The sequence below is a fragment of the Fusarium mangiferae genome (genome assembly GCF_900044065.1).
Source record: "Fusarium mangiferae strain MRC7560 genome assembly, contig: FMAN_scaffold005, whole genome shotgun sequence".
Lineage (NCBI taxonomy): Eukaryota > Fungi > Ascomycota > Sordariomycetes > Hypocreales > Nectriaceae > Fusarium > Fusarium mangiferae.
In genome coordinates, this window is record NW_024573925.1 from 374,517 (window position 1) to 388,152 (window position 13,636).

The window sequence follows — 13,636 nt, forward strand, 5'->3', positions numbered from 1 at the left end:
TCGGGCTGTGAGTGAGTGAGTGACGCAGCTGGGCCCGGAGCAAAAGTGGGAAGCAGCGGTTTTGGGGAATGGTGTGGCGTGTATGACGATGCTGTCAGAGGTACTTGTTATTTGGTGACGATTCTGGTGGAGGAGCAAGTACCGATTTGGCATCGAATTGGCAGTGGCTTTATTTTTTACGTTCCAACGTGGTCGGGTACCTACCGTAAATTTTAGAGCTGCCAACAGCTGGACCTAGCCCTGGAGCACATCAAAGCACAGGGCACTTTTGGTGGGGCATCATGGAAGATCTTCTAGACAATGACTTGGCAGAGTTAATCTGTTAAACATCATGACTATTTTATCGATATCAACAATACGATAGAAGGTTTGGCTATCTGTCGATTCCCTCTTCTCATTATTGCCGATTCCAGTAACTGTTCTCAACTGCAATGTCCATTTCTGGTTGGTCATTGTATCAATGGCTGCCCACCTGAAGTCTAGAGCTATTCCACCAAAATACAACACTCATGACGTCACGACATAGCTTCACATCCATCGCGATGATGTAGGCGTGACAACAAAAGCAGAACAGAACAAAATGGCACATCCATGAACGGCTTGGTCTCCCTTTCCGGGCCGGACGGGACTGTCTCTGCGTGTGACAAGCAGAAATTCTATTTCCCCAATTTCCAGTTCCAGTGCCAGGTACAATTACTAAGGAAACCGTAACAAACAAGCCATTACGTAGATAGCTCCAAGATCTTGGAATAACAGGAAGCTTCCATGATTGTGGTGTCTCCATCGAATCACCGATCCTCACAGTATTTCAGTTTTAGATGGTCCCTTTCATTCCAAACCTGCTTAACTCTTTTCTCTTTCATACCTTTTCGATCATCAGATGAAATCAGCTTGGACTGGTTGCAGCAGTTACTCGCGTGCTTCTAATTGAACTCTACTCCATCACTTTGACAATGTTCCGTACCTCATCCCGCTCCCTTTGGGGCGCTGCCTCAAGAGCTTCTTCCATTCGAGCTTCGCAACTCCTCCCCCGCGCATCAATTGCGCCTCTTTTGCGTCAGCAACGCGCCGTATACTCTAGCAAATCCGACGACGAGAATCCTCCTCCTCCTAAGCAGCCCATTGACATTGAAGCTGAGCGCAAGCGCGGACAAGAGCTCCTCCAGTCCAACCCAAGTGTTGTTTCGTCTAAGAGCTCGGTCGCCAATGCTGCGTCTACAGCTCAGGGCTCTAAGAGCGCTGATCAGGACATGACCAGCGAGCTTAAGCATGATATTGTAAGCTTCAATCTTACCGACACTCTATCGACAATTCTAACTGTTCAAAGGACGTTGTCAAAGATACCTTCACCTTTACAGATGTTCCGCGCGAGTCGAGCGTTCTCGGTTTGGCTGGTACCCTGCCCTACCTAGGAACATCGCTTTCGACCGTCTTCCTCGCCTGGGACTTGAACAAGCCCATTCCTACGGGCAACTCCTTTTACGATGCTATCATGATCGATCACGAAACAGCCAAGTACCTACTGAGCGTAATTGAGCCTCTCCAGCTCGGATACGGTGCTGTCATCATCTCGTTCCTTGGTGCTATTCACTGGGTAAGTCTGTAGCTTCACAACGGCTACGCATGAGCTAATCGCTGGAACCAGGGTCTTGAGTACGCTGAGAAGCAACCTCTTCGTGAACGAACCCGTTTCCGCTACGGCATGGGCCTTGCAGCTTCCATTGTCGCATGGCCAACTCTTATGCTCCCCGTAGAGTACGCACTCACATCTCAATTCATGGCTTTCGTCGCTTTGTACTTTGCCGATTCCCGCGCTGCTACAAAGGGTTGGGCTCCTCGATGGTACGGCTCATACCGCTTCCTTCTCACAGCCATGGTCGGCTTCGCTATATTCATCTCTCTCATCGGCCGCGCCAAGATCAAGCAAGGCGATGCCATTACCGCCAAGGGTCTGAGCGACAATTTCGCCAGGTCTGGTATTGCTGATCACGATACCAACTGGGAGAAGCTGGAGGCTGAGGAGAAGGCTCGCCGACGAAAGCAAAAGGAGGAGGAAGAAAAGAAGGCTAAAGAAGCAGAGAAGAAGAAGAAGGAAGAAGAGAAGAAGGGCAAGAAGAAGGATGGTAAAGGTGATGATAAGGCCAAGAAGGATGATGATAAGGCTAAGAAGGGTGACGACAAGAACAAGGCTTCTGAAGAGGGCGATAAGAAGAAGGAGGAAAAGAGCGAGGACAAGGACGATGAATTAGAGAAGAAGGATGATGGCAAGGACTCTGAGTCTAAGGATGAGGGTGAGTCTAAGGATGAGAAGAAGGAGTCTGACTCGAAGGATGAGTCCAAGGACGAGGACAAGAAGTCTGAGTCTGACGAAGACAGCAATGATGGTAAGGACAAGGAGTCGGAGGAATCATCTGACAAGGAGTCAAAGGATGATTCCAAGCAAGAGTCCGACAAGAAGGACGATAAGAAGGACAAGTCTGAAGACAAGAAGGAGGACAAGTCCGATGAGAAGAAGGACAATAAATCTAAGGGTAAGAAGGACAAGAAGGAATAATAACCTGCTGTCGGAATGACAGGTTGAGCTGAGGCGCTTAGCGATCATAACGGAGTTCGGGGATTTACTGTATTTGTATTTTATTTCTTACATGTTCAGTTAATGAATTGATGTCACAAGATATGACGTTTAGCTATGTTTTATCTCGAAAAAGACTGACATCACGCGTGAAATGAAGACTGTAGTATGAAGGCAAATCACCAACCCGATGCATTAAAAAAAACTAGGTATCTCTGACCCGCCGGGGGTATTGCTTCGCAAAATCCCAAACACAGCCTTGGCCCATGTGTAATTCTATCAGACCCTCGAAGAGAAGCGAAACACTCAAGACAGATGGTGGCACAACTTCCAACGCCGTGAAAATGCAACCTGACCAGGACCGTCTGTGTCAGTCCCAGGAGTACCCATCCAGCTTTTCCGCCATAAACCTCCCAAAAATCATCATCGTTAAAGTACTAGAACAAACAATCATTGCACGCCAAGTTTCTAACAATGCTCCTAAGGTCGAGCGAGCCCTTGCTTGGCCTGTTGACGGTCAGTTTCCGTCGCATCGGATACTAATAGTTTTGGGTTAACGTACCTTCATCTGTTCAATTCGGGCCTTCAGCTGACTCGTCACCTCTGCTGCCCTTCTCCAACTCTCGGCTCCATTACCTCCCGTAGGTTGAGGCAGCGATGACATAGGCCGCTGAGAAGGTGCTGGTGCATGGTCGTCGTCGCGATATGATGCAGCACTTCTAAAGCCTCGTGCGGGAGACCCACGTCCGGATGAGCTTGCGCTACCAGCATATCGCATCTCAGGGCTAAGCTTGTTGCGAGGAATCATCTGCTCGCCATTTTCCTTCTCTTCAGACATACTGCTGGTGACGCTCATTCTATGGCGGCTCACCGAGGGAGGTCCATGGTCTCGGTAGACATCATCATGTGTGGGTGAAGCCAGGCCAGGACTGTTCATACCATTTCCAGAGCTACCCAATCCTTCAGCACGACTCAAAGCCTTCTTAAGTCTTTCTAGTTCGCGTCGCAGGCGGTCGTTGGTCTGTTCCGTAGCCTCTGCATCGCTTCTCGCCCGGACCAACTGTGTCTCCTTGGCCTTGATGCTCAATACGTCTCGGGTGTGGTCTTCGATCAGGCCAGCATTCTGGTTCTTGAGCTCTTGAATCTCTGACATGAACTTGCTACGTTCCTGTCGCATCTCATCAACTTGACGGGTTAGCCGGTCGTTGGCTGCTCTAAGCTCCTCAATCTCGGCGCGCTCCACGGCAGTGAGACCGCTAGATGGAGGCGGCGAGGCTGGTGCAACTGGGGGTGAGGGTGCGGTAGGTTTGGCGAGAGAGCGTCCAGCAAGTCCACGAGAGAGACCAAGGCGAGGTTGGGCGGGTGGCGCAGGTTCGTCATCGGGCATGACAGGAGCAGCGGGCGCCCTGCGAGGAGAGCCAGGTGCCGGAGCTCCAAGGGTCCTCTTCTGGGGACCCTTCAATCCTCCAAGTGTAGGCTTTCCGAGCTTGCCAGCGGCAGGTCGAGAGCTTGGCTGAGGAGTGGGAGGCGTATCATCTGGCATTACTGGAGCCGCAGCGGCAGCGGGAGCGGCCTTCTTGGCCATAGGCTTCTTTCCACCCATGACTTTCTTGGGAGGCGCCGCTTTAGGTGCAGGTGCCGCCTTGGGCTTGGGCTTCTCCTTTGCCTTGACTTCGGCAGCCTCGAAGAATTCCTTGACCTTGTTCTTGCGGATGTCGTCCAGACCTTCCAGGTTAGGGGTCATAGCACGCTCACCAATGATCTTCATGATAGTACCAAGAATCTCAGCACCACCATCTCGAAGAGCAGGGCTTGACTCAGACAAGAGCTTCTTTCCAGCCTCGCAGATGGTAGCTTGCTCGGGCTTACTGGGCACATCTCGGGTATTTCGTAGGCACCGAATCAAGAACTTCATGGTACCCTCCTTGACCTGGGGGTTCTTGTTTCCAAGGTATGTGGTGATGTCCTCGAGACACTCAGTCAAATCGGTGGAGGCGAAAGCAGCGTCGAGAGCGGCGCCGAGGGCATCCGCGACAGAAGCCTTCTTCTCCTTGAGTCGGTCCATGATGGGTTGCATCACAATGCTGCGATACTTGGCAAAGGCCTTTCGCAAGCCCTTTGCGAGAGCCTCGATACAGAGAGCAGCCTGGGTGACGACGGCAACATTGGCGTCCTTCATGCACTTGGCCAGTCCGCGACAGACTTCATTGAAATCAGTTTCCTTGATGCGAGGAACATTGAGTGCCTGGTGAAGGCCGTCGACTGCTTCTTTTCGGTCCTTCCACTTTGAGGAGGCAAGTAGGTCGCTGAAGTTGGGTGGGATCTTCTTGCTAACATCCTGAGGTTCAGCCAAATCGAAAGCATCGACCTCGCCAACATCTTCACCCTCTACTTCGCCTTCTTCACCCTCCTCGCCACCTTCGGGGGCAGCGTCGAGAGCTTCTTGTTGCGATCGGAGGAGTCGTTCTTGCTTGGGAGGACCTTCGGCCTTGATCTTCTCAAACTGCGCCTCCAAATCGGTCTGTTGGGTAGGCTTGAGCTCGCCCCAGAACATGGGCTTCATAGCCTCCCTGAGCCATCTGTACAGTTCGACTGTCAAGTTCGTTGCTTCAGCACGGACGTTCTTGTCGGCAGCACCGAAGGCTTTGGGGAGCGCTTTGAGCACAGGTTTGGGATCGACGACCTTGCAGCCATAATTGTGGAAGATTTGTGTAAGGGCGTGCAGTGTGGCAGCAACGTTCTTGGGAACCTTGTTGGAAAGACCAGGCAGCATGTCCTCAATGACCGGTCCAGCGACATCGAGCTCAATGTACAAAAGCAAAGCTTCGATGGAGTTTTGCTTGATCGCGGCACGTGTGGAGGATAGACACTTCTCGACCATGGGTGTAATGGTCTGATTTCGTGTCCGTAGACAACAGTCTCGTCCACCATATTTGAGGAATGCGCATAGGGCGGTGACGGCTTCTTGTTGAGCGGCGACGTTTGAATCGAGAACTGCTTTGTTCCACAGGCCGGGCTCGTTCAAAAATGGTCGGAAACAAGGATCGGACTCGTCGGGAGACTTTTCGAACTGCTTGGTTGCCTCTTCATATGCTCCTTTTCTAACCTTCCAGACCTTGTGAGTGAAGCGGTCCGCCAAGGGTATGGAGCTAAAATCTTCTTCTTCAGCCATGGTAATGTTTGAGGGTGAAATTTCGTATTGGAGAGAGCTCGAGACAGGGTATCTTTCGAGTGGATGATGTTGTTTCTTCTTGTTGTGCTTTATAAAGCGGACTAAGCGGGTAATTAGCTTATGAAATAAACGAGAGCGGCGAGGAGGATCCATCATATATATAGATCTAGTTGGGCTCTCATAAGCGCGCGAGACGTTCTACAGGAGCAAGAACCGGCTTGATGATATTCGAGGGAATGCAAGTTGAACGTACCAGAGTTTTAAAGCAGCGGATTGAACTGCGGGTATCAAATAGAGGGAAGAGGCTTTGTCGCGTGAGTGAAAGGGCAATGGATGGGATGTTCAAGAGGAAACAAAGCACGAGTGCGTCGTTCTTTCTATAGAGGAGAGCCCAGCGCAAGGTTAGTGAATCCAAATCTGCAGAGGAACAAGCATGCGCAACAAAGAAGCAACTGCCAAAATAAGGAAGCAGGGCAGGGTAAGGTAAGAACAGGCAAGGGACTCTATTTGTTCCCAGATCCTTGTTTGTTTGGTTTGGGTGAGGGACGATCAAATAGTCCTGTTCGTTTTTTTGGAGGGGGAAGACTGAAAGTCAACAAGCGCCCGTCACCTGATTTGCAGGGGTTGAAATTGAAGTGCCTAAAATGACGGCGGGACAGAACAGAATATGGGGTCTGATTTTCAGGGACCTTACTTACAGTTTGTTTGTCTGTATGAGAAATTGATAGTGCAGTGCCGGTGTTTGTCGAATTGGGAAAGACAAGAGTTATATCGAGAGTTAAATGGGTTTAGATGCTGTGCCACAGACCCTCCAAAATGGACATTCCTGGCTTATGACTCTTGTGGTGTGTTGTCATTCAAGTGGCCCGGTTCTCTTTATTGACGCCCAATCTGCGCCATTGCCCCAGAAACAGACTGCAGCCACACCGACGTCAAAATGCATGAAGATCAACAACACCTACAGCCAAGGGACGGTTCAGAATTAATTACGGGACAAATTACTTTCAAAAATTGAGAATTACGTCCATATTATTTCTAGCACCAAATCACCAGCCACAAATCTGTCTTTTTGGGGGGAAATATTCCCTTCAGATTGAGAAGAACAGATGTCACGCGCAAGGGACTGCTCTTACATTCCAACTGTAGCTGCAAGCCTTCAGTTCAACTGCAGGGTCAAAGCTCCAACGCCATGAAATGTTCCGTACATTTGATCAAAGCATTCAATCTGCCCTACTGAAGTTCGCCTTGCTTTTCATTGCGTAGTAACGAACCTTCTGGTAAGCTATTGACGTGTCATGCGGCTATAAACTAAAGACTGACGTGCGTTGGTGTGCTATCCACATTCTTCAACAAGCTTGGACAAGGAATCCAAGACGTATTCGAAGAGGGGTAATTCTGGACATGGCAAGCCCTCAAAAGGGCACTAGAAGGCCCCGTAACTCCGTAGAGAAATGTGATTAATGGGGTTTGATGTTGTTCTTAAAGTTGAGCGGCTAGTGTCTACAGATGCTTGAGCATATGCTCACTTCCAGGTCTTGTTAAAAAGCAGAGTTTCCATCAAATCACTTCAGGGTGGCTGATCAAATGTATAGGGAGATCTCAAAGAGACTCCTGAATGGTTCTGTCATTTCTTCTCTACGTATTTCTACCAAGAGCCTTCAACATCAGAACCCTGTGTACCGTGCCATTCGTCAAGTCTCTCACGCCCGACAAGGTCCCAAATTGCTGCAAGAGAGCATCTAGTAGAAGTAACCGATGATCTTGCCAGAGACGTGCTTGCGACGAGCCTGTTCATGATCCATGATACCAGCGGAAGTGGTGAGGACGAGGTGACCGAACTGACGGGCGGGGAGAAGTCGAACAACCCACTTCTCAAGGTCTCCCAGGCGAACGTTGAAACGAGGGCTGATGACGCCACACTTGTTCAGACTGAAATCAAGTTAGACACATGTGAGTCGCAGAGTCGGGGGTCATAACTAACCGGCCGGTGAGTTGGACGACAATCTTGCCTCCACGGTGATCATCCACCTCTTCAAACTCCGAGACGAGGCCATGTCGCTGCATGAGCTCAAGAAACTTGACAATGACCTTAGAGGAAGGGCGGAGGATGACCTGGCGCTTGCCCTGCTTCTCGGCGTTGTTGATGCTCTTCAAAGCATCGCTAAGAACACTAGTTCGGACCATCTGATTCAACATGTTAGGAGGTGAACTTCAGATCCTGGCTGTCGAAGTACCTACGATGGCGGTTGTTTGGAAGTTCGCAACGGCTGTCGTTTAATGCTTGTTGTCGATCGATTTCGGTGTGCGGCAGGTTCTTCAGAGACGATGGAATCGTAGTCTGAAGGTACCTGCAACGGATGGCAAAGCCATCACCCGAATGAGTCCATGATCGCGGGGGTCCTGGGGAAGCCTATCACCTACCTATCCGGATGAAGTGGGCGAGAGTTGGTAAGTTGTTGAGTTGGTGGAGAAGCAAGTCAAACAACCTGAAAATTATTGGCCTTATCGTTATGCGAATGCTTATCACGTGCCGATAAGATAACGCTCTCCAACATCGTCATGCCCAAGCTTCGTTTATTTCTACGCCTGTCGCGTCGCAAATCTTGCTTCCCATGCTTCAAGTGCGCTTTCGCACGTGAAACTCGCAAACAGTACACAGAAAGTCACTAGATGCGCTCTCAAGATGAACGGCTCATCACGCCCGTCCTTTGACCCCTCGCGCCTCACCAAAGCGGCCGCAGCCGAATATTCTTCATCAGCCTCCGAATCTGAAGACGAGCACCTTGCGCCAGGACTTAATGCCGACAACGACTTCGGTGACTTCAATCCCAGGAAGAGACGTCGTGTCGGTGGTAATAACAAAGAGAAGGCTGCGCTGGGAATCTTTGGCTCCGATAGCGAAGACGATGGCCCTGCTAGAAAGTGGAAAAGGACAACCTTGAGAAATAAAGGCATGAACTTTGTGTCAACAGGCGCAGGAAACGATAAAGAAGACGGCGATGAAGATTCCGACGATAACCGACCGATGTTGGGAAGCGCAATGGAACAGGACGAGGAAGATGAAGAGGAGGATGAGGGCAATGCTGGAGTAGGACTAGGCTTCGGTGGTGTAGCGCGCGGTTTCGCACAGAACGACAACCAAAACTCAAGTCGAAGCGCAAGCGCTGAAGCAACATCCCGACCATCATTTCGAACCCGATTCGATGGCAAGAACCCTCTCGGCATGGGCTTTGTCCCATCATCAGCAAACGATCCTGTTCTCAAGAACCCGCGCGACGAGGGCTCTCCGACACCACGTAATAAGCCACAACCGAGTGCCTTTGGCGCAAAGGGGAAGACAAACCCCAAGTCCTTCGGTGCCCGAATGATGGCAAAGATGGGCTACCAAGAGGGACAAGGTCTTGGTAAGGAAGGCCAGGGCAGAAATGTCATTATCGAAGCGAACCTCCGACCGCAGGGTATTGGTCTGGGTGCTGTGAAGGAGAAGTCTGAACAAGAACGAAAGGAAGAAAAGCGACAGGCAAAACTACGAGGCGAAGAGGTTATAGATTCGGACGAAGAGGAAAAGAAGAAACGAAAGAAAGCAAAGAAGAAATCCTTGGGAGCTGCGTTTGACAGTGCTACAAGTACACCAAGACGACAGAAACCGAAGTACCTTACGGCAGAGGAGCTCAAGGCTGCGGCACCCGGCCTTCATATCCCTGATGCATTTGCCCCCATTCTCGATATGACAGGGCCGGGAAGTAAAATGCTCACGTCTACGAGTGGCATCATGACACCAACGACAGGAACTGCCACGCCAGAATCGACAGAAGTGATAGAAGCGAGAAAGCTTGTCAAAAGAGCGCAGGCAGACTTGTTAGCCTTTTCTGATGAATGGAAGAGCTTGCAAGAGAGAAAGACGTGGATAGACCTCGAGCTCAAGGAAAAGGAGCAGGAGATGGACGATTTACGATCGGATTTCGAGAGATTACAGGTCTTTTCTGAGTTGGTCAGCGGAGAGCTTGCAACAGCCGACTGGGATCAAGTTATCGGGTGCTTGAAGAAGGCCCTCGAACTCAAAGCCACGACATCAGAGATTGCAGACATTGCTGTTGCAGCTACCCACCCTTTCCTTCGAGAAGGAGACTGGGATCTCTTGCAAGAACCAAGACGCTTCGCTTCAGATCTCAAAGAACTAAAATCACTACTCATGCCATCGACAACAAATGGCAAGTCTGTCGGCAAATGGGATTCTTCGGTTGCAGTCAATACGGACGACATTTACCGCCGTCATCACAAATCCACAACACCGTACGAAAGCATGATGTACAAGAATTGGCTGCCCAAAGCACTCGCGGCTGTTCGGTCCTGGGATGTCTTTGAACCAGAGAAAATGCTTAGCGTCATGGAGGCCTGGGATGACCTCCTACCATCATTTGTCCGCGCACAATTCATCGACAACATCGCTCGGAAGTTGGAAACAGCAGTATCAGACTGGAATCCCAAGAACAGACGCCAGCACCACAATTTACCGCACATATGGCTCTTTCCCTGGCTTCAATACCTCCCCTCATATCATCTCGACCCCAAGGGGACAGGCCTCGTAGCAGACGTCAAGAGAAAGTTCAGGCAACTCATCGACGTATGGGATTTCAGGGAGGGTCGCTTACCCGGTCTTACAAAATGGGAACGCATTCTCGGAGATCAATGGCGACCGCTCGTAATGTCCCACGTCCTCCCCTCAATGGGCAAATATCTCCAGCGAAACTTCGCAGTCGAGCCAGCAGATCAGGAACCGAGTCTTCCTGTGCTCAGGGGTATTCTGAAATGGACGCCCACGCTCGGCCGAAGGGTTATTGCCGAGGTGCTGATACAGCACTTGTTCCCCAAGTGGCACAAGACGCTGACGGAGTGGCTGTCGCTTGACGAGGTTGACCTGGGCGAGGTGGCGGATTGGTATGCTTGGTGGAGGGGGTTGTTGCCGGAGGATGTTATGGAGGTCAAGGGTGTGAAGGCGGAGTTTGATACGGGGTTGAAGGTCATGGCGAGGGCGGTGGCAGGGGCGTGATGAGTTGGACGGAGATACGCAGATGGAGTGTCTCGGCTGAGCGGCGATAACGTAGCGTGGGATTATAGATTTGAATAGGGGTTTATAGAAATGAATCAGATGGCCATCTGGGTAGATGGGTCACGTTGTTGGTTGTGTCTCAACCCTGATTTTCCTCAGCTTCGGTTGTTCCGTGAGTGATGTGAGGGTCTTTTGTTAATTGTCTAATGCTCCTAAAGCAGCACTTGCTAGTCAGGGATCTTGACCAAGTTTCTAAAGAAGCTTAGGAGTGATTGATATGCATCAGATCCCTCTGTGAAGTGACCCTACGAACAGAGACGTAGCGACCTTGGTACCCATCTCTCCCTCGTTCATATTCTAACCTGATATAATAAAGGCTAAAAGCTGCAGCTTTTTCTTCTCCAACACGATGATCTATAACATGGAGACAATTGTGTACGAGTACATAAGCGTGGCTGTCTCAATTGCCACTCGTTCTCGAAGGTCTTTATCACAAGACGCTTTCCACATTAGCAATACAATATTTGGTGTGACCTTCAGAAGATGGAGTTTCAGATTTAGACAGATCTTCATGAAAATATCCGTTATAAGATATTGTTCTTCCTGTCGGTTGATAGAGATTAATGTGCAAGTTGAATCAAAGACATTGAGTTGCAGAATGGTGTACAGGGTCCTGAAGATTCACAAATTCAGATCGCCAACTCCGAAGACAGAAGAATAATATGATACCAAAATCCCATAAGAAGAAGCTTTTCTCGCTCTTTTGGTAGTCATCATCTTCATCGCACTCCTCTCGTTCAAGATGCATTATCTGAAGCTCCTCCTCGCTCTTCTGCCTGCGATCATCGCTGCACCAACTGTAGTAGACGATGACGATATTATCGAAGGCGCCTACATCGTCACTTTGAAGCAGAAACTTGACGAGCAGAAAGTCGAGCAGCACATCGATTGGGTTGACGGCATCCATAACGGAAGTGTTTTCCGTCGTGCTGACGATGGTGTCAAACTGGTCTGGAATGAGACGACCTATAAGGGTTACTCTGGAGACTTTGATAAGCAGACTATCAAGGAGATTAAGAAGAGTAAAGATGTAAGTCACATCCTTTTGCTTCTGATTCTTGATACTGATTTTGCCAGGTCGTTGCAGTTGAGCCTGTTCGCAAGATCAATCTTTACGAGACTGTCACTCAGCAGAAATCGACTTGGGGTCTTGGCTCTATCTCGCATCGCACTCCTCATTTCAACGATTACATTTATGATTCATCTGCTGGAGCTGGAACATATGCGTATGTTGTTGATACTGGTATCAATATCGCGCATGACGAGTTCCAGGGCCGGGCAGCATTGGGCTATAATGCTTATCCTGGAGCTGAGTTTGTCGATGCTAATGGTCACGGGACGCATTGTGCTGGTACTATTGCTGGTAAAGAGTACGGCGTGGCCAAGAGAGCAAACCTGATTGCAGTCAAGGTGTTTCACTTAGGCAGTGTAAGTCTTCCACTCCCATGTCTTGAGTCTAACTGACAGTTATAGTCTCGGACTGATATCGTGCTTGATGGGTACAACTGGGCTGTGACCAACATCACCAACACTCCAGGCCGTAAAGAACAGGCTGTCATATCCATGTCCCTCGGAGGTGGTCGCTCAGACGCCTTCAACGCCGCCGTCCAAGCTGCCTACAGCGCCGGAATCCATACCGTGGTCGCAGCAGGAAACGACAACGCCGACGCTTCCAACTACTCACCCGCCTCGGCCCCCAACGCCACGACTGTGGGAGCAATCGACATCAACAATAACCGCGCCGGATTCTCCAATTACGGCGAGCTTGTTGATTTGTTCGCGCCGGGTGTGAACATCAAGAGTGCTTGGAATACGGCCAAGAGTGCTACCAATACCATCAGCGGTACCAGTATGGCATGTCCTCATGTTGCGGGTTTGTCATTGTATCTGAGAGCCAAGGAGGGCTTGACTACACCTGAGAGTGTTGCGAGAAGATTGAAAGAGTTGGCGACGACTGGTGTTGTTCAGAATGCTGGCAGTGGCAGTCCGAACTTGTTGGCTTACAATGGAGCTCCGCCGAGTTAGATCATGGAGGTTTGGTTTGGTGTTTGAGATGGTGATAGACATAAACGATTGGGGTATCATAGGACACTCATTCATTTCTTAGATACATTCGTTTAAGTCTCTATGCTTTAGACATGTTTTTCTGTCAATATATACAATTCGTCAATGAATCATTCATCGTAATGAGAAATGTAGGGTAAGCAGACAGCGACGGTAACCATCATCAGAAAACTAAAAAGCCATGTGATTCATTGTTTCATGCTTTGCTCGAGGTTAGTCTTTAAGCAGTGTCTTCATTCCGAGCCTATCAATTGGTTGGATTATCAAGCCACGCAGAATCAATTGAGGGTGTCGAGGTCAATGGTGCGAGCACAGAAAACGTGGCAGGGCAGGGTTGGGATGATGAAAGAGGAAAAGAGGAGGTCCGTGACGAGATAGCCGGTTCCGGGGGGGATCTTATAGCTCGAAGTAATGTCACCCACTGTCCAGTAGAGAAAAATGGTTGATGAACCTGTGTAACAGTATGACCACGTTGTATAACCCACTGAATGAGTTGAACTGTGAGATTAGCTGCTGTCATCATGCAGCGTAAATTACGTTCAGATCCTTCTGCTTCTGTTCGCGGCGTTGCCCCCTTTTCCTGTTTTGATTCGAGGCCTGCTTCTCCACATAAGCCAGACGCATACATCGTATGGACATGGTATTGGTAGAAACAATAAACAATAAACACAAGACAATAATATAATCAGATAAACAATTGCTGGTTCAGATAGAGATA

The 13,636-nt window shown here is 49.6% G+C and overlaps 5 protein-coding genes across 5 annotated transcripts; 3 read left to right on the forward strand and 2 right to left on the reverse strand.

Moving 5' to 3' along the window:
- Positions 1-953: 953 nt before the first annotated feature.
- On the forward strand, positions 954-2,554 carry FMAN_07059 (putative MNN4-regulates the mannosylphosphorylation; the record flags this gene model as incomplete). The annotated part of the gene is made up of 3 exons (XM_041830639.1): positions 954-1,277; positions 1,328-1,594; positions 1,646-2,554. The coding sequence occupies 3 exons, from the start codon at positions 954-956 to the stop codon at positions 2,552-2,554; spliced, it is 1,500 nt and encodes a 499-aa protein (XP_041681282.1).
- Positions 2,555-3,052: 498 nt separating this feature from the next.
- FMAN_07060 (uncharacterized protein) lies at positions 3,053-5,744 on the reverse strand (the record flags this gene model as incomplete). The annotated part of the gene is made up of 2 exons (XM_041830640.1): positions 3,053-3,079; positions 3,135-5,744. The coding sequence occupies 2 exons, from the start codon at positions 5,742-5,744 to the stop codon at positions 3,053-3,055; spliced, it is 2,637 nt and encodes an 878-aa protein (XP_041681283.1).
- A 1,739-nt stretch (positions 5,745-7,483) lies between these two features.
- Positions 7,484-7,928, reverse strand: FMAN_07061 (40S ribosomal protein S22; the record flags this gene model as incomplete). The annotated part of the gene is made up of 2 exons (XM_041830641.1): positions 7,484-7,673; positions 7,726-7,928. 2 exons carry the CDS (start codon positions 7,926-7,928, stop codon positions 7,484-7,486), a joined length of 393 nt encoding a protein of 130 aa, XP_041681284.1.
- Positions 7,929-8,427: 499 nt separating this feature from the next.
- Positions 8,428-10,794, forward strand: FMAN_07062 (uncharacterized protein; the record flags this gene model as incomplete). The annotated part of the gene is made up of 1 exon (XM_041830643.1): positions 8,428-10,794. One exon carries the CDS (start codon positions 8,428-8,430, stop codon positions 10,792-10,794), a length of 2,367 nt encoding a protein of 788 aa, XP_041681285.1.
- Positions 10,795-11,596: 802 nt separating this feature from the next.
- On the forward strand, positions 11,597-12,879 carry FMAN_07063 (uncharacterized protein; the record flags this gene model as incomplete). The annotated part of the gene is made up of 3 exons (XM_041830644.1): positions 11,597-11,884; positions 11,932-12,282; positions 12,328-12,879. The coding sequence occupies 3 exons, from the start codon at positions 11,597-11,599 to the stop codon at positions 12,877-12,879; spliced, it is 1,191 nt and encodes a 396-aa protein (XP_041681286.1).
- Between the last annotated feature and the right edge of the window lie 757 nt (positions 12,880-13,636).